The sequence below is a fragment of the Suillus subalutaceus genome (genome assembly GCF_016647625.1).
Source record: "Suillus subalutaceus strain FC151 chromosome Unknown DFJ58scaffold_23, whole genome shotgun sequence".
In the NCBI taxonomy this organism is placed as follows: Eukaryota; Fungi; Basidiomycota; class Agaricomycetes; order Boletales; family Suillaceae; genus Suillus; species Suillus subalutaceus.
The window spans coordinates 377,550-403,331 of record NW_024540272.1 but is presented as its reverse complement, the minus strand read 5'-3'; the positions used below and the strand labels follow the sequence as shown (position 1 = coordinate 403,331).

At 48.5% G+C, this 25,782-nt stretch overlaps 10 protein-coding genes across 10 annotated transcripts; 1 reads left to right on the top strand and 9 right to left on the bottom strand.

Annotated features, from left to right (window-relative positions):
- Positions 1-656: 656 nt before the first annotated feature.
- On the top strand, positions 657-1,692 carry DFJ58DRAFT_215995 (acetyltransferase). The gene is made up of 3 exons (XM_041379290.1): positions 657-829; positions 897-1,532; positions 1,600-1,692. Exons 1-3 carry the CDS (start codon positions 749-751, stop codon positions 1,600-1,602), a joined length of 720 nt encoding a protein of 239 aa, XP_041246872.1. The 5' UTR covers positions 657-748; the 3' UTR covers positions 1,603-1,692.
- Positions 1,693-1,701: 9 nt separating this feature from the next.
- Positions 1,702-4,256, bottom strand: DFJ58DRAFT_215942 (MFS general substrate transporter). Its single transcript, XM_041379289.1, has 11 exons — positions 4,072-4,256; positions 3,911-4,006; positions 3,478-3,857; positions 3,190-3,433; positions 3,097-3,137; positions 2,640-3,043; positions 2,329-2,590; positions 2,194-2,277; positions 2,055-2,136; positions 1,956-1,998; positions 1,702-1,897 (listed from the first exon to the last, which is right to left on the bottom strand). The coding sequence occupies exons 3-11, from the start codon at positions 3,806-3,808 to the stop codon at positions 1,814-1,816; spliced, it is 1,575 nt and encodes a 524-aa protein (XP_041246871.1). The 5' UTR covers positions 3,809-3,857; positions 3,911-4,006; positions 4,072-4,256; the 3' UTR covers positions 1,702-1,813.
- A 239-nt stretch (positions 4,257-4,495) lies between these two features.
- On the bottom strand, positions 4,496-7,171 carry DFJ58DRAFT_774218 (nucleoside phosphatase family-domain-containing protein). Its single transcript, XM_041389372.1, has 2 exons — positions 6,838-7,171; positions 4,496-6,783 (listed from the first exon to the last, which is right to left on the bottom strand). Exons 1-2 carry the CDS (start codon positions 7,049-7,051, stop codon positions 4,751-4,753), a joined length of 2,247 nt encoding a protein of 748 aa, XP_041246870.1. The 5' UTR covers positions 7,052-7,171; the 3' UTR covers positions 4,496-4,750.
- Positions 7,172-7,578: 407 nt separating this feature from the next.
- DFJ58DRAFT_656418 (uncharacterized protein) lies at positions 7,579-9,682 on the bottom strand (the record flags this gene model as incomplete). Its single annotated transcript, XM_041381898.1, has 3 exons — positions 7,579-7,869; positions 7,928-7,990; positions 8,399-9,682. Coding segments are annotated over 3 exons (1,638 nt in total), but the record flags the coding sequence as incomplete, so codon positions are not given.
- A 1,382-nt stretch (positions 9,683-11,064) lies between these two features.
- DFJ58DRAFT_774214 (cyclophilin-like domain-containing protein) lies at positions 11,065-12,123 on the bottom strand. Its single transcript, XM_041389371.1, has 6 exons — positions 12,032-12,123; positions 11,897-11,968; positions 11,767-11,837; positions 11,634-11,713; positions 11,447-11,576; positions 11,065-11,397 (listed from the first exon to the last, which is right to left on the bottom strand). The coding sequence occupies exons 1-6, from the start codon at positions 12,101-12,103 to the stop codon at positions 11,355-11,357; spliced, it is 468 nt and encodes a 155-aa protein (XP_041246868.1). The 5' UTR covers positions 12,104-12,123; the 3' UTR covers positions 11,065-11,354.
- A 473-nt stretch (positions 12,124-12,596) lies between these two features.
- On the bottom strand, positions 12,597-15,448 carry DFJ58DRAFT_774211 (uncharacterized protein). Its single transcript, XM_041389370.1, has 3 exons — positions 15,185-15,448; positions 13,137-15,133; positions 12,597-13,073 (listed from the first exon to the last, which is right to left on the bottom strand). Coding segments are annotated over exons 1-3 (2,331 nt in total). The 5' UTR covers positions 15,187-15,448; the 3' UTR covers positions 12,597-12,741.
- On the bottom strand, positions 15,449-17,730 carry DFJ58DRAFT_774208 (uncharacterized protein). Its single transcript, XM_041389369.1, has 5 exons — positions 17,225-17,730; positions 17,008-17,178; positions 16,369-16,961; positions 16,106-16,308; positions 15,449-16,059 (listed from the first exon to the last, which is right to left on the bottom strand). The coding sequence occupies exons 1-5, from the start codon at positions 17,707-17,709 to the stop codon at positions 15,568-15,570; spliced, it is 1,944 nt and encodes a 647-aa protein (XP_041246866.1). The 5' UTR covers positions 17,710-17,730; the 3' UTR covers positions 15,449-15,567.
- Positions 17,731-17,774: 44 nt separating this feature from the next.
- Positions 17,775-18,530, bottom strand: DFJ58DRAFT_774204 (uncharacterized protein). Its single transcript, XM_041389368.1, has one exon. The coding sequence runs from the start codon at positions 18,429-18,431 to the stop codon at positions 17,883-17,885; it is 549 nt and encodes a 182-aa protein (XP_041246865.1). The 5' UTR covers positions 18,432-18,530; the 3' UTR covers positions 17,775-17,882.
- Positions 18,531-20,023: 1,493 nt separating this feature from the next.
- DFJ58DRAFT_774202 (uncharacterized protein) lies at positions 20,024-21,594 on the bottom strand. The gene is made up of 6 exons (XM_041389367.1): positions 21,293-21,594; positions 21,202-21,231; positions 21,123-21,139; positions 20,510-21,061; positions 20,259-20,455; positions 20,024-20,206 (listed from the first exon to the last, which is right to left on the bottom strand). The coding sequence occupies exons 1-5, from the start codon at positions 21,494-21,496 to the stop codon at positions 20,269-20,271; spliced, it is 990 nt and encodes a 329-aa protein (XP_041246864.1). The 5' UTR covers positions 21,497-21,594; the 3' UTR covers positions 20,024-20,206; positions 20,259-20,268.
- A 533-nt stretch (positions 21,595-22,127) lies between these two features.
- On the bottom strand, positions 22,128-23,564 carry DFJ58DRAFT_656308 (carbohydrate esterase family 16 protein; the record flags this gene model as incomplete). Its single annotated transcript, XM_041381897.1, has 10 exons — positions 22,128-22,191; positions 22,247-22,285; positions 22,335-22,684; positions 22,748-22,804; positions 22,865-22,882; positions 22,939-23,053; positions 23,103-23,173; positions 23,225-23,253; positions 23,303-23,339; positions 23,394-23,564. 10 exons carry the CDS (start codon positions 23,562-23,564, stop codon positions 22,128-22,130), a joined length of 951 nt encoding a protein of 316 aa, XP_041246863.1.
- Between the last annotated feature and the right edge of the window lie 2,218 nt (positions 23,565-25,782).

Genomic DNA, 25,782 nt, shown 5'->3' with positions numbered 1-25,782 from the left:
TTTTGATTTTGACTTGCTGGCACTACTTCTCTATGCCATGAGTTTTCGATTGCTTTTCAACACTATTAGGATAGAGCCTGCACTTACATGACTTATGATTGTACACGTCGGATTTCATATGCTGAGACTGTGCTTTTCCGCCACATTTCCTTTATGGCGCAATGTCGATCCTGGGTAGAGTCAATTAATCTGTGTTAATGTATGACACTTTACAGTGAATCGAGACTGCCCTTGTGAACACAGAATAAAGGCCAGAGAAGATTATTTAGGACAGAAAGTCAACCAGTTGAATAGCAACTTTCAAGTCAAGACAGTGGATGATTGCCCTTTTTAGCACGGAAACCTAAAAAAAAGCAATTTGAATACGAATGTGTACGAAGTGTCAATGTTCTGTTCTGCACAGTACTCGGCAAGTGATCGGACTGTCCAGCTGGGACTCCTGGCAATGAATCCTCCTGTACTTGACTCTATGCATTCTAATGTCACAGTGTCACATCTTAGCATCGTCCATGTACTGTGGACAGACAGCTTGGAGTAAGTAGAGAATTGCAAGCTGCCCGCGGTAATATCTGCACGGTCCGGTGGTGAGGGTGAATGACAAGATTACTCTCCCATGCTGACTCATTTTACCTATGTATATGAAGGAGTCAGTCATCACATGCATCACTGATACCGGTAATCGAGCATCACTTGAGTACATATGTAATTATCTGTCTTCAGCTCTCACCCCTTCTTCGCCCAACCAACCATGACCGTTTCGAAGGACCTCAATTTCTGTTTCCCGGTGCGGGAGTTATCGAATGAACGCGTCAAGATGACTCCCTTCGATGTAAGCCAATTCAAATCGTCAGATAACATCATATAATAATCAAGTTAATCTGACTGACTGGCCACAGGCATCAATTCATTCGTCTCCAATGTTTTCCGCCGTATCCGGTCACCTGGAGCTATGGGCACACATGCCTACGGGCCCATTCCAAACTGTGCAAGATTTTGATACCAATTTCCTCGAGGCCGTAGTCCATCGTGACCCAGGAATGGTATTATTTGCCATCATAGATAAAACAAAACAACCTTCGAATGTAGACGGAGATGGTGAATTGGCTGGGATGATGTCTTATACGGGCTCTTCTTCTGTGAACCTAAGCACAGAAATAGGATTCATTATCATCCTTCCCTCATATCAAAGGACGCATGTCAATTCCAATGCTGTTGGGCTTCTTTTGCAGTACGCACTGGAAGTGCCATCGCAGGGCGGTTTGGGGTTGCGACGGGTTCAGTGGCAATGCAGTTCCATGAACGCCCCTTCTATTCGTGCTGCCGAGAGGCTGGGCTTCAAGAAGGAGGGAATTATGAAATGGCATCGTGTGTTTCATGGAGGCAAGGAGAAAGGCAAAGTACATAGTGGTCGTGAGCTGCCCCGGGGCGGTGAACAAGACTATGGAAGGGATACCGTTGTTCTCAGTCATTGTTGGGATGATTGGGAGCAAGGAGGGAGAGAGAAGATACAAGCAATAATGGACAGACAACATGTAAGTTACTGGGCTTTCTCAACGCTACGCCCTTTCGATGACTACACGCGCTCATGAATTGATCTAGTGACGCCCTCATTATTTACCTGGCATCGCGGACGATAGACCCGAGAGTTACATTGCATCCCTGGATATGGATAAATACCATGGGCTGGGATCAACATGTGAGTTGAAAAATCACAGCAATCTTTTTAGTTCCGATTCATGTCCATTGTGGTGTACCAAGTACCCTGTAAGGAAATGTCTAGTCTACGGTAAAAGCGTTGGCAGTTGTAATAATATTAGTGTCGTGTTGTCGGTAGCTTCTGATAGCGGTCGGAGTCTCTGATGAGAAAGAGTAGCGACGCAGCCGCGATCACGACCGCCTGCGATCAACACGTTGAATAGATATACGTTGTGCAGTGATCTGCAAGGAAAGCTTACCCCATGGGTATAGAACACCAGCATCGGTTGACTTGAGATTGTGCTGCATTAAGTAATGAAATAAGGAGACAGGGTAGGATAGAAAACCAATCGACTCACGCAGTAAAAATGCCGCCCATGACAAGAGGAGAGAGGAAGGCTCCAATGCTTGACATCATTTCGATAGCAGCTAGTACCTCTCCTATCCAACGCGAACTATGAGTTGTCAATCGGATGTTCGCAGCTTCAAAATACGTACCTTGTTTTAAGGGGTCGACTGATGACACAACGAGACTTCGAACGATGGGACCATGTGCTCCGCCGAGCCCGACAGCGGCCACGGCTTCACAAAACATCAATGTACATATCGCTGCCATTGAGCGTGGTCTCGCACCTATGAGATGTGAAACATGAGTCGTTGTTGCAGACGCCATTATATAGGCGACAGCATTGATGAACAAGGAGACGAAAACGATATGGATATCGAGAAGGTCTGTCGACATAGATAGGGCAGTGTCATCGCTAGGGTCCTGTTGGTCTTCAGGGAGAGTAACCTCCCTGGCGTAAATCGGACGCAATACGCGAATCAGCGAGGGTATCGCGTATGTAAGAGAGAATACAGCGCTCAAGCTCAGTGTTGTTAACACGATTCCGGTCTAAATTAGGCATAAGTGTAGAGCTCTGAGTGATCGATGTTCAGCCTACCTGAGCAGGACTGTAGTTGTATTTTGTTATGTACAACATTAAAAGGGCTGCCGGCGTATACACGTCCGCAAGCGTCGTGATCATGATATGAATTGCACAACACAATACTCGTAAGTTCTGACTGCCACCTGCCTTGCGGGCAGGAACAAGTTGTTTCAAAGGTTCGAACGCAATGGCTATCGTAGATATGAGGCGGCTCGATAATTTTTGATGAGCACTTGCTTGCTGAGCGGAGCGCTGGCGACGCAGTTCATCGCGTTTCTCTTCAGGAAACGATTCGGGGAGGAAAGCTAAGACGTAGACGAATATTGCCCCGAGGAGGAAAATGGAGATGTAATACACAATTAGCGGATCATTGGTCTTGGTGGTGACAAATCCACCGATAGCAAAGGAGACTGTTTGGCCTTCACACACGTAGATTAATGGGGATTGTGTCAATACAGAGGATGGTGCTTACCTAGCACAGCCCATCCATTAATGGCACTCAAAATGGGTGTTCTTGAGCATCCGGTCAGTCCAAAGAGAACTGATTGCCACAGTCATACATTACCTGTCCTCAGCACCGGTGATATCAACGGTGTAGACGTTCACGATAAACGTCATAGTCAGCGTACCACTGAACATTTGCAGTAATAGAGAGACGATCAGAACACTTGCTTCTAGCCATTCAGACAGGTACTTGGAGCAGACCATAAGAGAATATCCCAAAAAGCTAATGGCAACTGTGCCAAGGATAACTGGTTTTCTTCCGAGTCTGGAGCTAATATGGTTAACCACACTGCATGCGACCATGGCTGTTGGACATTAGGATAGGCAGAAAAATCAGTAGCTTCCGCACCTCCAAGCCCTTGACTAATTAAAATGGCTGAAATGACTGTGGCGTATGTTTTATCCACCTCTGGAACTGCGCATAGTTCCTCAGATATCTCTCCGCCAGGTGGCAAGTTGCCATTTGAAATAAGCCACAATCGACAGATGACTGATTGGATAACCCCCAATAATGTCGTCGTGGGAAGTGTTGAAGTAAGTCGTGTCGCGACCGCTAGCGGAATTAGAAGTGTCAATGGGGAAAATTGGCGTCTACTGCTTGATGCGTCCTGCCGCTCTGGAAGGAGCGGGGCGCGCTCAGAGGGCAACTTGGCCGGCGATACATCTTGAATGCTTGACATGGGAGTTTAGACCAGCCCGTTTCGATATCTTCGAATTGAATCAGTAGTACTAGCCGCAGTGAGTCCGGTGGCTGAGCTAGGCAAGTCGATATTGTTACTGACTTTTGGTTTACGTTGAAACAACGTAACACGCATGCGACGTTGTACCCACGTCGCCCAACTTGAAGCGTATGCTGCGTATCCGCAGCACGTCGGCAACTAAGTATAGGTTTGCTCGTGTGAGATTTTAGACTTTTGGTGAAGGAAGAAATAAGCATTCCCACCGAGTCAAACTGCAAATCCGATGAAGAACCTGCAGGGCCACTTGCGGGAGACTTCCCCAAGTCTGCCTTGCTCTTATATTTCATCGAAACACATGTCAAAAGTTGTCGCGTCAAAGCCAGATTGGCAGTCGAGGTTTCCTAGTTGCGCTTTATATTTCATGTCCGACTCGGAGCTTCCTGCTACTCAGGACGCCATTATGATCAGGAGGTTGGGCTAGCGCTCACCAGTCATTTCGGACGAAGTTGCTGGAGAAGGCCAGGAACTGTTGACTTTTTTGAGTCTTGACAGGTATGTAATAGAAGATATCAGCATGCGATTTAACTCACTTTTGAGGCCTTGAGGCACAAGAAGCCACCACCACCATGGTGCAAGTTTTAGACGATTTAATCGACAGGCTCGTCGAGAGTCGAGATTGAAAATTGAAAATGCGTTGAACGAAGAACTATATTGTATGTACTTACGTACGTAGTACGTACACTGTACATAATAGCATAGACCCATGGAACCCGGGTTTCCCTCCAAAAAAGTCAAATTCGTGTGTTGACTGCATAGGTACACGCTAAAGTACGCGACGCTTAAATTATACCGCCCACACCACAGCAATTAATAAGATATCTTTGGTCTTGTCTACAACGATAATACTCAGTGGTCCAATTCAGAGTCCTGTCCAATGTCAATTCACTCGTCGGGTACCTGTAATATACTATTTGCACGAGAGAGCGTCTGCCTCGGAAACAGCGTCAAGTTCATATGCGATGAATTTCGCGAACGTGTGTTGATGGAAGAAATCGAAGACCTGCTGCTCGTCATTATCGTGTCGTCGGGAGCGGTGGCAGTTATAGGTGACGAAGCGCGAGAGTGAGAATGCGTTGTAGAAGTAGATGTGCTAAACCCGTCTGAAGCATTGTGATAGGGAGGAGGTGAGAGTGTTGAGGCTTGAGAGTGTCGAATCAATGGAGCATGAAGTGAGGTAAAGATGGGAGACAAACGCGGACGACGTGATGATGATGTCGAAGAAGAGACAAGGCGGCGCAGGGGTCGTAACAAGGATGGGGGTAGAAAAGAGGAATTCGAAGGCGACGGAGGACGTGGTGTCGCTATTCCTTCCTCCATCTCGTAGGCTCCATGCAAGTCACGTTTAAATGAGCCACGTAAGAGACGCCTCCGAACAACGCGTAATGGATGTCGTAGGCGAAAGACTATGCAGCTCACCACAACGATGACAATGACGTAGGAGAGTATAGTAATGGGTGAAAATCCCAAAGACTCGCGGGTCAAAGATGCCGGCAGGTGTGGGGAAACATGCTCTTCCAACAACTGATCGAAATCCCAGAACGGTCGAATGGGTTTGATAGGCGGGTTGGGTGTACTAGCAGGAATACCGTCTATAGGATCAGCCAGCGGCTTACTACTGCTTGAAGACGGTTTGATTTCCTTGCTTGCTTCTAACACCATTTTACCCAGTGTCCAGCTAATGGCGATGTCTCCGACGGAGTCGACAGATTGAAACACAGGTCTTCCCAAACCCTTCGCTTCAGCTTGGTGTGCCACTTGTTCCCCGATCGTGGTGGAGTTTCCTTCTGGGTCTACTATCCGAGGAATCCCAATTCCTTCATGTAGCACATTGGCTATCCAAGCGGCCTTGAAGCACTGCATCTGCAACCTCGGAAGCTCCACATTCTTGCCCCACTTCCCGACTTCCATGACCTCTCCGTTTTCCATGACTTCCCCATCACCGCCTTGTATACCTTGTGCTCTCAACAACTCGTGTTGGTTGACTATACCACTCCAATCCCTCTCACAGAACTGTGTCGCAGCACGCTCGTACTGCACATAATCATACGGGCCGCCAAGCCCGAAGACATGTTCGGATGAATACCAGTATTCGGAAACACCAATGAAATGGGAGGAAGCAAAGTTGATCGTAGGGACATGCACTCCATCGAAAAGGCATGGAGCAGTATTGCATGGCGCGTTTTTGTTGAGGAGGGAAGCAGTACGATCCAGACACTGGGTAAAAGAGCCCGTCCCAGTAAGTTGATGTGTTGAATGTGACCCATCAATCTGAGGAAATGTCTCCGAAAGTATCAGATCCTTTGGGAGGCACGGGTCAGGTATGAGTAGCGATTCTGAGGTCTCGAGCGAAGTCTCTTTGAAATGCTCGACGGTCTTCGCGACATATCGCTCTCGTGCCTGATTGGTACCATAGCCCAACCATGTAGTGACAAATACTGAGTGGTTGACTTCGTCTCCGCCAAGTAGTCGTAACCGGACGTCAACCAGGTTCTCCTTGTCTCCCGAAAGCGTGTCAGATGGCTCAAAGGCTATCTGGGTCGAAGCGCCTCCCATGTCCAGAAAGCCATAGGTCGTCTTCTTATCCTTTCCGTAAAACCCATCCATGAGATAGTTCACTGCTATCCATCCATACAAGCCTTCCTCCTCGCCGGTGATAATTCGCACACTGGACCCACACGGACCGTCTTTCGATTCGTCGTCTATCCGGAAGCTCGAGGCGCTTTTGAGGTACTTACACGTAGCATTAAGCACGCGCGCTTGCTGCACCGGTGTCAAAAGGCGCATACCGGCAGTAGCGAGGAGGAAAATGGGAGTTTCAGATTCGAAGGAAGGAGGTATTTGAGAGCGCGCGTGCTCAAGTAGAGGTGCAAGGTATTCGTGTACGCCCTCTGGGTTGTCTGCGAATGTAGAAAGGCCTACATGACAGGGCCAGTTGAATGACACAAGCAGAATATCAGACGTGTACATACCTGGTTCAGCCTTCATTATCCAATCATCTCCTTCCTGGACACCCTTCTCTACCTTGGGCAATTTATCCCATACATCTTCTCCCTGCTCGCTAAGCACGACATCGGGATCCTCCCAGCTATATATCTGAAGTCTTGAACCCGACGAGCCAGCGTCAATGACTATTCCAAAACGGCGCGCAGTAAGCCAAGAATCAAAGGATATCGTAGGTGGCATAGACCAGGGCCCAGCGGTATAGCAATCGATGCTCCACTTGACAAGGACGTACAGGACCGTAGTACAACAGTAAGGATATTTGGAAGTGGATGTAAATGATGAGGTACAATTTGACCTCAGCGGCCCAGCCACCACGCGGAAACCAGCTTCCCGAAGTTGTCCCGAAGCTGACGTTCACGATCAATCTGGCTAACTGGAAACTCGTGGCAGTAATAATTACTTTCATACTGATTGATCGCGCGCGAGTGACCTGCCAGTAGTTCTTTCGACTTGAATTATAATCTTTGTTCTCAGAGTCTGACTACATGAGGTATGGAAGATGGTGTATCGTAGCTACGCAATATTAACATCGGTTACTGTACCTTTCCAGTTCATATACTGGACTGCTACATATGTGCATGCCGACCTGAGGAAAGCAAAAAAGTCAAGGCATCCTTGAATCAAGTAAACAGATCTCGTATCAACACAGAATACTATGTCAAACATACGTTCCAGACGAGCTTAACCAAGACGTTCCTTGAAGTTCCTTATCGCGGGACAGTAGTCTTGCGAGGCCGCGAACGCGTCCCACCCTTTGACATGCCTCCCTCATCCTTCGCCCTACCTTTAGCCTTCATATCCACGCTCCACAACCGCGCCTGTGCCTCCCTCAGGCGCAGTAAGTCAAACACCCAGTCTGTCTCCTGGGCCTTCGCTGAACCGCGCTCATGCAGTCTTTCTTCCTCTGAGTGAGTGAGCAGAGCAGCTGTAGTGCGCTCACCCGACCGCCACAGGAGTAGCTGCTGGATTGCCTCGGGAAGAAGAATGTTCACGCAGTACTGTGGGTGAACAGTGTTTTAATCAGTGAAAATAGTTATCACAGAACATATGACGCACATCAAGTTTATCAAGGGTCGATAATGATTCATATTCCTGTGAGCCAACTGGCCGTTGTAGGTTCTGTGCAGGCACAGGGCTTTCAACCTGTAGAAATGATGAATGACCCCGGGTGGCGGGTGCGATATTGCTAGCCTACCTCCCCAGCGTGCGGCAAGTTAGAGTGACCGCTAGAATCCGGCTGCAATCAAAGATAAACATCTGGTTTGGGGAACTTGGGAGACTGCGATAGATCTTACCTGCTCTGCAATGACCTCCTTTGGCGCAGGAGGTTGATTGTGCAATGGTACAGAAGGCAGATCAATCGTCTTCGGCTCTGAGGAATCGCCAACCTATGCAAAAAGACACCATCAACACAAAAAACGCAAAGGCAAAATGTAAAGAACCGACCTGGCTATGCTTGTCAATCGTTATGACATCGTCATCAATCTTATTGCCAGTGCCGCTGGGAGGTATGGGCTGAGACAGTACATCGTAACTCGCGCTGTCTGAAGTTGCGGGTATAGTGTCTGGCGACTTGTCAAGTGGCATTGTATTGGGGTCCTCGACTTGATTGCCATTGTCACTGGGAGGTATTGGCTGAGAAATGTCATGGTGGCCCACGGCGTCGGAGGCTGCAGATGTCTCATCCGTTGCTCCAGAATCGGGGTTATCAACTGCCATTGCCTCGGTGTCCTGATTGCCAATGTCACTGGGAGGTATGGGCTGAGAAATGTCGTGGGCCACGCTGTCGGAAGTTGCAGCTGTCTCACTTCCGACAGCAGTGTCTGCCAACCCATCGCCATCGGTTGCCAAAGTAGTTTGGCAGAGTGTGCTATCTTGCTCCGGGGGTGGCGCCACCTCTGCTTCAGGTTTGAATTTTAAATTGGTTCTACGGGCGTATCCTTCTCCAAGTGCCCACCGCGTAATCAGTTTTTGCGATTGTTTTACCTCGTTCGGGTCCAAACCTCCTCTCGCCGCCGCCCGCTTCATTAAACTGGATCTAGCAGCACCTCCCCGCATGAAAGCCTCATGGCTCTTGCTTGCCGGGGTGTACTTCCCTTGTAGGATGGCATTTAGCACGGGCTTCACGTACGCCAGTTGCGCATACATCGACAAATTAGTGAAAGCATCTGCGCTAGGAGGTGGGTCGGTCAACTTTGGACTAGGGCTCCGCCTCCTGTCTTCCGGTTCATCTTCCGAGTCCGGAGCCTCGGTGTCTTGGACGGCGCTTTCGAACTCGCCCAAGTCGCACGTAACAAAGCCTTCTTCCTCAGAGGTCCAAAATTTATCCCGGGTGAGGTTGTATTCCCGTTCATCCAGAAATTTGGCCCGGTAGCGTTCCTTCCCGCCTGGCTTGGTTGGTGGAACGTATGCTATAAGCTGAGCGGGCCAGAATTTGTTACTTCTCGTTCGTAGTGCCTGTGCCAGAACAAGCTCGCCTGGGATTTGGAGCATGGGATCCGGAGGCGGAGGAGACCAAGCGCGGTCTGTAGGAGGCTCAGGCTCAACACGAGGTGAAATCTTAGCCTTCTTGGCTGAACGTAGGTCCTCTACATCGTCTTCTTCTGAAGAAAACGTCCCGCCAGTGTACGCGGAAATCATCTCGGGCATGCCATCACGCTTGAGTCCATCTGCATCCTCCATAGCTTTCACTGCTGCCTCCCATCTCTCGCTTGTGTCCTTCTTGGTTTTCTTGTGAGGGGAAGGGTTTGAGGATCCAGATGTGGTGAGAGGCGAGACCTGGAAAGTTGCTCTGGAGAAACGCTTTTCGCCAGATAGGTCATGAATGGGCTGGATGTTATATTCGGATGGATACAGAATTGTCGAAGGTTCTCGAGATAATGCCAGCTCGCCAAAGAGGGTCACGCGGAGTGGTTGTTTTTGGACGATCTGGTCATTTGATTGAGTGAATTGAGATATTTCAGCATGTCAGGGAAAGCTCACCCTAGCGGGCCACCACATGCGTTCGTCCAGAATCTCAATCTCATCGTCATCATGTGGGACCGAGGTAATAATGACTCCTAAGTCATTCACCAGTACCCAGACTAGAGTATCGACGTCGCCGAAACCATGTCCACTAGTCCGGTCAGACTTTGCCTTGTTTACCTTCCTTTTTCTTGGGGAAGTTTGGCTCCGGGGCTGTGAGAAGCTGGAGCTGGATACTCTGAGAGAGCGCATGGAGCCGCTCCCAACCATACTAAGCTTCTGAGGTGGTGGGGTGGAATGACTGATTATAGAGAGTGGGGGAAGATCCGTGGTAGAAATAAACGGACTTGTAGGGACGCTCGAGAACGGTGAAGGCGACAGGGTTGTAAGAGTGCTGACTGTGCCTTCCCTATCCGAACCAGAAGCCGGGGCCTTGCGTTTCTTCGAACGCGCGGATGGTTGGGAGCGTGAGGGTGTTGCAGGCTTGGGTTTAGCCTTGGGCTTTGGTTTGGGCTGGCGCTTGGGGGATGGCGACGGGTTGTCTGTCTGCTTTAGCGGCGAAGCGCGGAATTTGCCCTTGGCGTTATAGCGGTATTTCACATTAGGCTGCCTGCGTGATGCAGGCTCCCCAAATGAGTCTGAGGGCTCGGGCTCATCATCAGAATGGCTTGGGGAATCGAGCTGGTTTGCGAATACAGCGGAAGCCCGACTTGCTGCTTTACGGGTCGGGAGGATGCGCTCAGATAGCATCGGAGAAGTGCTGGTGGTTGCCATACGGTCAGGAAGGCCGCCGTTCAACGACGTGCAGTGCCAAGAGGACTGCGGACTGTTGGATTCAGTCAGACACGACAACTGCACAGTAAAATGCACCTACAACTGATATTCGTCTTCCGGTCCTATGGCAGATGCAGTAACCCTTAAAATTACTGTCAGGACTCATCAGCAGACTCTGTCAGCCTTTCTCGCACTTTTGATGCCCAGGCGCGTTCTGTCACGCGGGTTGTACCCATGTCACGTCACACGATACTTCCTCCTATCATTCGTGCACGTCATGAATATACTTAATATATTTTGAGTAACTCTGGCAGGCCTCTTTAAAACGCCGTCTTCTAGAATCCTTATCAAACGCAGTTCATCGAACGTTGACTCAATTTGGCTTTCGAAAAAGCCTCTCTCAGGCTCCTACTCACGCATGTGCACCTCAAATCTGTCACGCATTGAAACTGGATGTCGGTAATATAATAACACTTCCCCTGCTTACAGATGGATGATGTGGCAATGTCGGGACCCTGGTCGGTTCAAGTTGACAGCGGTCATGTTATTTATTTGGTAAAAGAATATCAATCGAATTCTCACTTCAAGCACTAATCCTAAACCACGAGAGTCTGGAACGAAATAGAACATTCCACGTAGGGCTGGACTTCCGCATGAAGACGTGCCCAATGTTCAGACAGGCCTATCAACAAAGCGCAGATTGCCAGGATGCCGCTCGAAGGCAAACGTAAGAATACACGGTCAATCACATCGTCCGAGCCTTATGTATCTTCACATCTTCTCTTGGCCTAACAAGCGATCAAGCATCTCTGAAAATCCTGACGCACGACGACTTACCGATCCTGAGCATCAACCGCAACAGCACCTAATCTCTGCACGACACGCATGCCTGAACTCACCCGGCCGAAAATGGTGTGTTTACCATCCAGGTAGGGTGTGGGCGCCAACGAAATGAAGAACTGAGATCCTAGAAGCGGGTCGTTATATTCTAAGCAGTGGATAATATAAAAAGCGGCAATCTAACCGTTTGTATTGGGCCCCGAGTTCGCCATTGCGAGGATTCCTGCACCCGTAAAGCGCAGTTCTGGATGTATCTCATCCTCGCTGTGCCCATGTCATAAGCTCATGTTTGGGAGAAATATTTACGATGGACGTACAATTTCTGCCCGTAAATGCTCGTTCCACCTCGACCGGTTCCAGTTGGATCACCACCTTGAATCATAAAATCCTGCAAGTGCGATCGATCATGAATACAGACGTTTGCCGTAGAACAAAACCTCAACTGACCGCGATAATTCGATGAAACACGACGCCGTTGTAATAGCCGCGTTTTGCAAGCTCGGCAAAGTTCTGACACGTCTAGAATGAAATGTCTTGATCAGTTCAGTCAAAGTAAAGAAGGCGCAAAACGAATAAACTCACCCGAGGGGCATGGTTCCAGTATAATTCAAGCTGAATATCTCCAAGACTGGTCTCGAGAACAACTGAATCCATCGTGGTACTTTTGAAGAATAAGAGATAAACAAAGGCAATCAAAGTTCGTTGAGGGTAACTGCAGCTGCATTTTCATGATTACAAGCTCAGAAAGCACGATCAAGTCAATTCCAATTGTACCGTAACTTGCATGAGGTTTACATCCTCCTGATTCCAAGAAAAAAGAGTAATAAATATTGAGACCCGTAGGTCTACCACTCCGGGAAAGCGTGTCATCCTTGTGCAGGGGCCATGCTAATCTTCTCTGTATCGTTCCAATTTTTCGTATGTCACCCCGAAGGGGACAAACATGGATGGAGGCATAAGGTAGAGCTTAGCACAATTTTGTTTTTGTTTTGGATGACGGGTTTTCCGCCATAACGGGCAATCGAGAAACCGGCCCCCAAATTTGGATTCACCGACTGGAATATTTCACACTGGCGTAGTTTCGTCTTTCGCAGGTCGACTAGGTTGTTGAAGCATATATAAAAGCTATGACGCTAAAACACTCAAATTTATTAGAGAACTCGATATTCAATTTTAAACGATGCTGAAAGATAGCGAAAATACACAACGAAAACAAACAGTCCCGACAACACGAGGAGCGACTAGCTAACTCCGAGTCCGTATTACTCCTTCGGTACTCAAGATGAAGCATTTCAAACCATGGATGTCCTTTGTTGCGAATGTTTCCGAGACTTGACTGGGAGAGTTGACGAGTGACGAACTGCGACTCTCGAGAGGTCTGGAGATAGGTGAAGTGGACCCGGGGGAAGTGTCTGTGGGACAGAGGGGAATTCATCAAAGATTTCCTTCTCAAGAATACTGGGAGCAGGAGAAGATGACGAGTCCCGTGAGACCATCCAGTGCGATGGACGAGAGCCGGGCAATTCACTGGCTTGGCGACCTGGAGAGCTTTTGGTTGGGGATAGGGCCGGGGGCTGGGACAATTTAAACGACCTTTTCGGCGAGTTATATATCGAGCCTTGGTCTTGAGGGACGGCATACAATAATTTAGTCGATGCGAAGGTCTTCTTCTGAGCAGCTCACACACCTGTGTCCACTATGCTGACGTTCGACTTGGTTCTGTTGCGGTTGAACAATTTGTCCGCAAACGAGCTAGACTTTCCCGCACCGCCTTTCTTCGTAGAAACGACTGGCCATGTGATACCAAAGCCTGATCCATCTCCATGATCAGATGGTGTAGCGACCGGGGCGGAGTCCTCAGAGCATGTTGAAATACTATCCCGAGGGTACGCCCCGGGCATGTAGTTCGACGAACGACGACTAGTCAATCGCCTAATGCTCGAGAGATATCTCTTGTGTGAGGGTGACCGTTGTGACGTAGATGTAGAAGCTAGACTCCTCCCATCACCCTCATCCTCCTCGGGGATGTCCCCATCCATGTTGGGTTCTCGGATGGATGGGATAGATATAGAACGCTCTGAAAGCGATGCGGTCTCCGTGGATGGAGCTTTGACGTGTTCTGTGAGTGTTGAGGAAGATACGGGCCGGATGTCGGTTGCGAAAGTGTCAACGGTTGGGGTTTTGGAAAGCGCGGCGTCTACAAGCTCTGAACCATCACCCTCAGTCAGTTTCATCTCAAGCAATGCTGCTTCTTCTAGCAGGATGGCGAGTTCTCCATAGCCCGAGCCCAAAAGCGGCTCGGCAGTAATAGTGATCCCCGTCCGCCGCACTCGCGCAACTTGTGGTGTCATTGATGTGGAAAGGGATGAAGTCGGTGCGGTGGCAGCGGCCATTTCAGTGACCTTGTGATGCACTACAGCCGTGAAGGAGCGCTTTACTTCAGGCTTGGCAGTCTCTAAATCAGGTGATGGGGGGCTGGGTTGTACCTGGATCCGTGGATGGGGAGGTATGATGAGAGAGATGGTCCCACATTCCTCAGTAGGAGGGGATTCAGATGCCAGTAATGATGTGGCTACGTCATCACGCTTCTTGTTATTGACATCACCGGATCCCGAGGTAATGGTAGATGTAAGAGGGTGGGTCAATACTGAGTCGTCTTCGGTAACCGTATTGGGGGCGACGAGTGAATGCGAAATAGTTGAAGACGAGTCAGGAAGGGCAGCTTCCGAAGGCTGAGCATCGGTCATGGACACATCTACCGACAGTGGGTGATGACATGCTGATTGAGGCTTCTCATCCGAAGGAGGATCAATAGTCTGATCAGGCTCAACAACGGAAGTCACCTTCACGACAGTTACAACTTCTGGCGAGGACTGAGACGACGCAACAACATCCAATGCCATCGCAGGCACTGGATTAGAGTCAGCCTGCAAGCCAAGCCCTAGTACCGCTGGCTCTTGCCCTGCCTGTGATAGTGCATTCATATCTTGGGGAAGTACGTCATCTGATGAGGTGACAGGTTCAAGGGTCTGGGATGGGGCTATAATTCCAGCAGGGTCTCTTACTCCCAACGAAGGAGAAGTAGACAGAGAAGGTGATGGTGATGGTGAAGGTGAAGGGGATTCTAGGTCTTGATCTACATGTTGAGACACCTCCCCAAAGCTAACGACACGTTGAGTAGGACCAAAATCGACTGCGAGGGAGTTGCGACGAGCAAAAGGAAGGATTGGCGACGGTGTGGACGGAAGCGGCGGGATAGGTTCCCCCGTTGCAAATCTCGGAGGAGTGCCTTTCAAGAGTGTACCCCCGGTAGAGACACAACGTTTTCTTGGCAAAGGTAAGTCGTCCGCTGGGGGCAGAGGTGAACCAGAGCGACTTGACGGCGAGCCGCCCGGTCTCCCCATGTTTTGCACTCGATTCCCATACAACTCTCCACGCTTCTTTGCTGGTGCGTTTTCTGCCAACTGAGGTGCACCCATACCGAAGCTGCCTCGTGGAACTGGGATGCCTCCCTTCTCCTCAAATTTGGCGATTTTGTCGCGCAAACATCCGGTTCCACTACTCGGGAGGTTCTTTGAAGCGAATTGAGACATTTGCTGTTGACTTGGGGACACGTTTCGCTGCTGGAGGGCAGCAATACGTTCCTTTAAATTGACTGGAGGAGGGTACGTGCGCGAGGTCGCCCTATAGTCCCATGGTTAGCATACACAGATATACCAGAAGTTGTCCACGTACATCGACCGGGTAAACTATATTGAAATTTGAAACGAAAGGGTAGTTTCAGTGATGGTGTGTTGCAACGTTGTAACCACGAAATCAAATGGACGAGGATTCCACACAAGAACAGGCGCCAGTTTGAGCTTCGTAGATCTCCAAATACCAATGGGATTACCACTAACGAAGTTCAAATGACTGAGAAATATTAATGTTCAACGACTGGCTAGCAACGGTTGTGCGTGAAGTCAAGATTAAATTGAGTGGTCATCTGATCATCAAAGATGTCGACGTTCTTCATCCTCCAAATACTTGGTCAACTTTGTCTACTTCAAGCTTATTCGGCTCCGACCCGTAACCTTGCTATGTAGATAGTTCTATTTCCCAAGTTCTGTAATATGCCATCAGCTGCTGTCATCAGCGCTGTTGACCCCAGTCCCCTTGGAGAGCCAAAATGATCTGCGTCTGCTCATCCTACTTCGCGTTTCATCACCGGAGGCCTCGTCATATATACCCATCTTATAGTACGCTTCTTCCTCATCTACTGAATCATCTTCGTCGGCGGTAAATTCGGGTTGCTCGTCTGACTGACTAGCTTCATGCCTTTGTACAGTGCGCCGCTTTTCGATATGGTATTTACCGAGTTCGTCGTTATCTTGACGGGAACCGCTGGGTTCCTGCGGTAGCGACTCATCGTCGGTTTCGAGCAACATATCCACGCTACGCTCCCGGGTCCCTGTGCGTGTGGTGCTGCCTGCAGTCATTGACGACTTGCCCTGAGCAGGAGTTTCGAGGACGTCAGCGACAACTATACGGGGTTTGGGAGAAGTTCCGAGCAGCTTATGGAGCAACCCCTGGTCATAAACTTCTTGGATTAATAATCGGTTGTTCAATGTCTGTTGCGATGTTTAACATACGTTGAGAGTATAAAGGGAACTATACCTCTTGGGTGACGCCAAGTATACTGGACAAAATGCTCATATCCTCTGGTTCTCCGTGTCCACGTAAAGGGTACGTCCGCCCTTCCCTGCGTGCACTCAACATCCCAGCCCGCAAGAAGGCAATTGATGTCATGATTCCGTGGGCTCCTGAAAGAGTCTGCCGAACTCTCGCAATTCCGTAAGAGCCTTTGGAAATATCATTCGCTGGCGGTAAAGGGAGCAATGGTGAACCATCTGTCAATTTTTTTAAAAGATTTAGCTCACAAGAATCGGTAGGGTCCTCAATGGACAAGAGGTTCCTCTTTGTGAAATCGTACCATCCTCTCTGTCTCTTGCTAAAATATGAGCCACCGTTACGCACGGAGATTCCTACTTCCTCGTAGTTGAAATAGCAACCATAGAGCTCGAAGAACTCCATAACCAAAACTCCAAGATTCTTCTCTGCGTCTATCTCCCCTCTGCGAATCTTGGGATGCATCTGGAGGAAGCTGACTGCTAGACAGACAATACTGTAGCTGCCCAGACCGCCGGTATACACTTCGTTCATCGACCGCTGATTTAGAAATGCTTTCGCGATGATGATCAGACTCCGGAGTGCAAACCCACACCCGCGCATGCCGTTAAGAAAGCCGTTCACGATATCGCCAGCGACGACGCCATTACCCTGATTTATGCTGATATCAACGTTTAACCTGCCATAAATCGTGACGAATTTGATGATGGGCACTTTGGCTTTGGCAATGAGGGTAACTTTGGAAGCGATCCGCGCGCGTTTGATAACATTGGCGAGGGTCCGTAGGACATTCACTTTATCACTGTAGGCCATCGAATCTGATTTGATCACGAGATCTATGTCCCTGCGCAACTCTTAGCATTGACTCCAACGTGACACATAATGTTTACCCATTAGGGAGGTATAGTTTGGTTTCATAGCTTCCAAAGGGTAGTATCCGGGCATCTGGGAACGCATTCGTGATAGCATTCGAAACAAGAGTGATTACAAGTCCTCGAATTTCCTCCTCGACTTCAGTTGGTGACATGTAACGAACGAATGCCTCAACCTCACGATGCAACCTGTGTCAAATCAGCTCACAACGTCAAGGAAATTTACAAAACGTACATCTCTGCAACATTGCGACAGCCGTCCCAGTCGACTTTGGCAAGCCAAGGAGCCTTTCTTGAAGGGGACGGAAAGTCCTGTCTGCGTTTTCTGTAGTCCCGCAAATCTTCATCATCAAAGACCATTTCGTACGTTCGTTTTGTTCCACGACCACCTCCATCGCGCGAGCCATCCCCATGCGTTTCTCGTGGTGCTTCTGCTTCATTATCACTGACCGCAAACGGTATGAATTCGTCGCCGATCTCGAACGATCTACTTGAGTCATTGGGTAGCTCGCCTAGCTCAAGTTCGGAATCCTTTTCTTTGCCTTTGCCATTGGTTCTTGCGCGTTTTAAACGTGACTCCTTTGGTGTCCTATCGTAATCGTGTTCATTAGTCGTTTCTTTTACTTCTCCCCTCTCGTCCCTCTGTTCTTTTGCTCGTTTACGTCGATGACTCCGGGGCGCTTGAGATTTTTGCCGTGGCTGAGAAACCGTGTCCGACATTGTCAGAACAAAGGGTGTTTGTTTGGATCAGAAGCTGTTGCCAAACAAACGCTCTGTGAACGTCCCTGAAATGAACAAGTACATATTGTTCACAACCGTCGACATAGCATAGCATATATAGCATTTGTACAAGTAATAACTCGAATCCAAGGAAGCAGGTCCAACTAATTGTATCAAGTGAACTTCACCCTCTTCAAACGGGTCCTTACGTGCATGTCCTCTTTTCCATCATCCTCAGGCCCAAAATGGGCATCACTTTCCGCAAAATAATAAACCCCGGTGCTAATCTCTTGCACATCCTTCCCGTGTCCAGTCCAACCATACTCAGGAATTGATGCCATACTCTTTGATTTGGCCTCCTCTGATACACCCTTCGTGGCTGCAGTGGACTTCACGCAAACCAGTGACTCAGCTCCTACTGGGAATTCATTGAAATCCAGGTCCAAGTGAACCATTCCAATAATATTGAGGAACCCCTCTGCTATTTGAAGAAGTTCCTGATTTCTGGAGCTGGCTATCCATTCTTCATGAGCGCGCACGTCATCCCATCCAGTGATGAGGTGGATCTCAGCAGACTCTGCCGGATTTGTGAAGAAGGTTAACGAATAACCCGACGAGGATGATTGCCAGGAAGAAACCTTGGAGAAGAAATCTACTACATGCGGGTCGGAGAGTGTATTAGGGGGGATCAACGAGAGGGATGCGAATTCTGTGATTGGCATATTGATCTGTCCGATTGTCACTGAACCACAATTGAGACTGGTGGGCGCTGAAGCAACGAATCAAAACTATTTGATACCGTTTGCTGTGCGTTTAAATACGCTGGACCCGTCAGCGCCTTCATAGTACTGTTACGTCGGTCGCAATGAGCTTGCGTCATTCACAGCCCCCGACCGCCCCGACATAGCCGAAAACGGCCGAGAGCGCTCTCAATCGAACATTGTGTATATGTTGAAAACCATAAAAGTGGTAAAAATGCTTCGAGTTTAAGTGAGGCCCCAGGATCTGGGTGGAAGGGTACCCACTAATAGCGGTGGATATCGCCTTTGCAGACCATTAAGCCAGCTACGAAACCACACCATTAGAATCACTTGGAAGCTTTGGACCGATTTACAAGTAGCTCAACACGAGCGTACCACCCACAAGCCGGTAAGTGTGAGTGAGAGGGCCATTCTTGTAAGCTTTGCAGTACCCAATGACGTTCACGAAACCGAAAGTCTGCCACTCGTCAAGGACATCGTAGATGGGCCGAGTGTCAACCACAGTGAAGACGGGTGCACTGTCGATAAGTGGCAGTGAGGAACAAGAACGATCGAGCGCCCTTTGAGTACAGATCCTCAACCCGATGTAATAATGTTAATAGCATATCGAACGCTCCCGGTACAATCTCCACCACCTGGGAAAACAGACTGTAAGCGAGTCTCGTAAAATTTGATTTGAGTTATGTTCGTCTGGATGCAAATAGATCAGCGATAAAGACTCCCGTCACAGGCATGATGAGAATGACCCACATAGCCGAAAAATCTCGTCTGCATGTTCATATTTGAGCATCCAAAATACATGGAATTGTGCGGAACATGCGTACAACGTTGTTTATACCAATCAAACAGGCGAACAGACTGTTTGTGCTGTTACATGCAGCGCCAGCCTGAGCAGGCCTGGTACTTGTTGAAGTGAGTCACCTGATCAACCACAGAGCTGCACAAACAATGAAACATGACTCACACTAAAACCGAAGCAAAAGAGTCTGGACATACAGCACAGTGGGTAATGGAGGTGGAACAAGGACTACATCGATCCTGAGCCCACCGGACGCCAAGTCAAAGGTCTGGATTGATAGATCAGCACGTAAGTCAGACAAGTGGGCCATCCGATGTAGTCTGTCGATATGAAATCAGTCCAAGAAATCGTCAAAACATAGTGCTAACGTGAATACTTGCAAATAAACTGGCTAGTCGATACCAGTAGATCTACGACGTTGTATCCATTGGTGGCGTACGAGTCTCCGAATATAAACATGTACTCGGTCACGTTCCAGGAAATGGCTGACGCAACAGAGCATGACCAGAGTGAACCAATACTGGCGGCAGCTTAGTAGGGTGCGTGCCACGACCATCTGCAGAAAAACTTGTCATGATGACTTCAGCTTTGTCATGTAAGATCCCCCAGCGATTATATTGGGGGTCGGAAAAGATGATACGATGAAAGAACTCGTATACGAAGACCGAGATTAATCAAGGTCGTGCTGGTGACCGTATGGGCTGAATGTAAGACTGATTGTGGCTCACGATTACGCATGTCAATGGCAGTCCAATTCTTCAATCGCCAGAAGCATCATTCATAAGACTTTGACTACATAGAGCTGCAAGCATCTTCAAGATGTCGAATTTTCAGCAGATACAACATAAGAACATAGAGGGGACGAAGCACAGCACAAGAATAACTTGAAGGGTCACTGGGGAGAGGATACAGATTGCTCGTGCCAGAGTTTCCTCGTCTTGAGGCGAAGATTCAGAAAGACTAGTGAGAAGTCTAAAATGTTCGCTCACATTAAACTACTTAGTGTGTCAGTTGCACGATAGAGGCATAGATGCGTTCTCTTTGCATCTTCTCTTTAACAATGCGAGCCAGACATGTGTCCTCATTGCGACCCGCAGCGCGAATGACTTCCTTATCTTGATCTGTCATGTCAGTGCGTAAATACAACTGATTCTCCTTATCTGCCCGAATATGCATGTTGAGAGACCTATGCAACGAAGGGGCATTGGTAGAATTCAGAAAATAAGAACAGAGAACCTACTCTAGACATGCCATAGCAGTCATGGGTTCCGTGAATTCAGCACCCGTGATAGCAGAGACACGTAAGAAAGGTTCCCGTTCCTTTGCGATGTCAAGGACAATACGTGGGAAGTGAAACTCAGCGGTTGCTGAATTCCCCGAGTCCTCTGTGCAGTTAACATCGATGAAATCCACGAGTCCAACAGGATCTTTGGCGAAACCCTCTGCGTCATGCCTTGCCCGAGCCTCACGCCATATGTTTAGCCGCTCTGGCGTAAGTTCCCACGGTGTCATGGCATTGACCTGCACCATCCCTTGAAGCTTCTCCCCAGGAGATTTGTTGTTGAGATACAATTCAATGAAGTTTAAGATATTACTCGGCTCAATGGCAATATCAACGCGCACCCCGAACGGCACGTCGAATCCGATTCGGGGATTCTCAATCAGGCCACAGTCGATGACGATACTAACTTTGAGGAGCCCCATGAGTATCGGATTCAAAATGAACATTCGTATGAATTTGAGGGCTCCCGAGGAGCGTTCGACATCGTGGCATCTCGGTTTGTGGGTAGGCCTATCATGACGTGTGAGTCAAGTCCAATGTCAGCGTCAATTGGCATAGGCAGCATTCTCACCAATTTTTCCTTTGGCACTGCACAGTGCACACGGTATCAGCACTTCAGACATTTGTGTCGTTCCAGTTGCAAATCCTACCTCTTTTGAGCAATACCAGACGCTCTTACACTAAAAAATATTTGCGACAGTGAGGAAAGCCTGTAATATCATTTGGATATTTGACTGTCACCTTTGCGCATTTCAAGGGTTTCTCCAACGACATTTGACACTGCGAACATCGTACACGAAACATTTTCTGGTTCGCTTTGAGGAATTTGCTGGACACCGCTATGGCACGGAACTGATTGTCCCTGTCGGGATGAGTCGCATGATGAACGACGACGACTCTGTCTGTGGAAGTTGCGGAGGAGTTGTTCATGCCGGTACTCATCATGTTCTGGCAAAGGCAGTAGGAGATGAATTTGGTGGTGAGTTGAGCGGACTTTGCAAGAAATACATAAAATGTCTGCAACCTGATCCGAAGAAGGTCACCATGATCACGTACGGGCGTAGTTGGTCCTTGCCGCGGCGTGACACATTCCAGATTGTTGACATTTGGCGATTTACCTTTTATGATCAACACCACATGTAGCGCATTTTGTCTTGGCGACTTCTTGCTTCTTGACCACACGAACTCCTTTCGCCCGTTCATTACCTAAACGAGTCATGGTCCTCGTTTATAGTTCGTGTCGTTTCGTAACACAGTATTGGCTTATCCATTCGATTGCGGAACCGGCTCTCTACCCCTACAGGCGTCGCTCTGCCTGAATGGGCTGGTCATCTTCGCAACACTACTCAATCGTGTCTTTCGCGACTCCTACAAGCCAGATGATTTTGCTAGATTCTCATTCATACCTTTGACCACCATGCGGATACACAGCTTCGAAATTGGCTGATCCACGTCTTCGCTCCGGTCGACAGTTATTTACAGATTCCGCTGACTCCTGATCGTGGCCGAGATCGCGGCTCAACTGAACATTGCATATTGCATTGAATCCCATGACGGTAGCAACATTACTTTAGGTTTAAATGGGGATCTGCGTGGCAGGGTAACCACCAAGGGCGGTGGAGATCGCCTTTGCCAAAATGCTAAATAGAAATAGTATTATCAGAAACAATCAGGCACTTAACATCAGGGGCGTACTTGTGAACAGTGAACAGCGGGTGCAGGGTATTAAGCCAGCTACAGAACAATGCCATTAGAATCGCTTGGGACCTTCGAACTAACTTACAAGTAGTTCGACACAGGCGCACAACCCTCAACCTGGTAAGTGAGAGTGGGAGTGCCATTCTCGTAAGCTGCGCAGTAACCAGTGACGTTCACGAAACCGAAGGTCTGCCACTCGTTAAGAAGTACGTTGAAGATAGACTGAGTGTCCACCACAGTGACGGTGTCAAGATCTGAGTGGTTGGATTTGAAGGCTTGTACAGATTGCGTGAGTTGCGTGTTGTACTCAGCAATATCAGTGCCCATTTGCGCTGCAGCCGTAGCACCTTGCTCGATGAAGAGGGGCGCGCGATTGGTAGGTGGGACAGTGAGGAACAAGAACGATCGAGCGCCATTTGAGTACAGATCTTCAACCTGATTTAGTAATAATGTCAATAACATATCCGAGTCGAACGCTCCGGGTACAACCTCCCTTACCTGGGAAAACAGACGGTCCATGAGAGTTCCATAGAATTCAACCTGAGTTATGTTGGTCTGGGTGCAAACCGATCAGCGACAAATACTCCCATTCCGAGTACAATGAGAATAACCCACCCAAGCGAAAGAGTTTCCCTGGATATGTACGTTTAACTATTCGAAACACACGGGATTGTGAGGAATATACGTACGACGTCATTTATCCCAATCCACACAGCGAACAGACTGTTTGTGCTTTCCCATGCAGCGCCAGCAGGCTTGGATGCCAAGTACTCGTTGAATTGAGTCACCTGATTAACCACAGAACTGCAAAAATGATTTAGACCACAACCGAATAGAAGGTCTCTACACACACAGCACAGTGGGTAGATAAGGTGGAACAAGGGCTGCATCGATTGTTGCACCACCATAAGCTAAATTGAAGGTCTGGACTTCATATATCAGTATACCAGCCAGATAAGTAGATTGTACAATCACCTTCACGGCCGTTTGGTTGTATGTACTGGCTACTACGGTGTCAGACACAGAGTAAAGCCCCCTTCTCTTGTTACTTACTCAAAAATTCGACCCAGTTCTGACCATTTGATGAAGTCTGACGATATGAAGTCAGCCCAAGAAACGGTCAAAACACAGCACAGATGCTTACATATCCTGGGTCTGGCGAGTTGATACCAGCAGAGACGTTATATCCATCGGTGGTATACGAGTCTCCAAATACAAACATGTATTCAGTCGCATTCCAGGAAAGGGCTGACGCAAAAGAGCTTGAACAGAGTAAACCAATACTGGCGACGACTAGGCTGCGCGCCACGACCATCTCCAGAGAATGCTAGAAGGTATAAAATAGGTGGTTTTAACGTACAGCCGTCATTAACTCTTATATAACCATGCTACAAAAGCCCTGGGTAAGGACTACAGTCCGTAACCCGACAATAATCCGCATTTCGGACTATATGCCATATACAAATGACACTCGACCCTGCTCGTGAGGTTCGGATAAAGGAATGACCTCTGCCGGGAGAAAACCCACTGTTTCCCCGAGCGAAGCCATATTTCCTGGGGGATAGGGAATTAATCCATTGGATGACAGCACCACTTCGTCGAATGATGCCTCAGGTGCTTGCTCACAAGATCTACGTGGATCACGCGTGAAGGCCAGCGCATAGGTCATGATGATCATTTGCCTTTATGGGTCAGTTTGTGCTATTGATACTGCATAGAAGTTACTTCAGCGAGTTTATTTCTCATGCTGTCATATAACTCCCTGGCGGTTTGATTATGCAGTTTAAGCACACATGGATTGATAGCTGGCTGTCAGGCAAGCAGGCGAATGAGCACACACCAGTAACACGATCATTCCGAGTTCTTTTGTGGCAAAGTAGGGTGCTTACAAGGGAGAATGGCAGATGGGTTCAGGTTATAGGATTGACTGTGGTGCGTGATGGTATGAGTCGTATATTCTTTCGAGCTGGTTTATTGAATGAAGGGTTATAAGTACCGATATAGTAGATAGGGGTAGCGATACCGAATAAGCGAAACGACATTCATCCGTAGCAGCGTGGTTAAGGAGCCAACAAGAACGCTTGATAAATGCATACCCGTATTGGCAAAAAACAATGCACCTCACCAAAAATACCTTCCACACGGTAATCCTATCATATAAGTATGTTCCTCGTGAACTTTACTGGCCATCTATCTCTGTCTAGATCAACGCGAGATGTCGGGGGCACTTGATCATATAGTAAGAGATGGAGATTTTACTGTGGAGGGGTAACCAGCGCCAACATGGACGATGTGAGGGCACACGGGGAGGGTCGAGGCAGTCGCGTTCTTCAAAGACGGTCGTCGGGTCGTCACTGGTTCACATGATAGAACCTTGCGGAAGTGGGACGTGGAAAATGGAGCACGGTAGGAAGTCCATTCTAGGGATACCAAGACGGGGAATTATCAATCGCCTTGTCTCCGGGTGAGAGCCAAATTATGAGCGGTTGAAATGATAGCACCGTCATCATATCTGGGATGTTGAGAGCAGGAAGAATCACTGCAAACACTGCGGCCAGTAAGCTGCTGATGAAGCATGCAGGTTGGGTGAGCTCAGTGTGTTTATCCTCTGATTGCAGGAGACTCGCCGGCGGAGCTGGCGATGCCAAATATTGTTTTATGGAATGGGAAGGGCATTAATGGCACCGTCATTGCGACATGTCCTCGCTTCTTCAAGTTGTGTTCAACTTCCAGTCACAGGTGGACTAAAATTAGCCCTCGGGCCCCAACGGATTATGCCATCCGGATTTGGCGCACCGATAACGCCGAGCTCCGTCTCGGAATCAACCGGTACTACTACTAGAGCTTGAGGTGTTGTTTGGTCGCCTGACGGCCAGCAGCTTGTCTCAACATCATTCTACACAATGTGCAGTCAAATTCCGGGAAATTCATTTAACGGAGACCAGATTGGGCAGCATTGCACCACTCATTTATGCGACTGGATCCGCACGCTCGCAATCTTTCGATGGCTCTTGAGGTTCATCGCCGCTACATCGGACGACAAGACTGTGCGACTGTGGAACACAAAAACACACCAGCAAATTGAGCATGCGCTTAAACATACAACGGGGGTCTAAGTACTGTGTCGCAGTTTCTACCAATGGAGAGCTGCTCGTCAGCGGAAATCGCGAAGAGAAGTGTTGTTGCTCTGGCCCATCGTGGACACAATTTAGGCAGCGATCCACTTGCATTCCTCAGGCAACACCCTCTTTGGACACCTCAGTAAGGTAAATTTGGGACGGAACCTACTTCGAGAGGCTCTTCATGATGCAGAGTATTCGTCATTGTTCTAGCAATTGCGCTGATCATTACTGCTCTCCAAATTGGACCATACTCCCGACGTAGGAACACAAAGTGAGCCCCAAATGACTCATGCAACGACGTGAAGATAATTAACTCATTTTCCAGATCTGCGTCAGCACACTGTCAGGGTAGAAGATGCCATTCGACGAGTCGTTCATGCTCACCTAGAAAACGCCTCACTTCGTCTATTC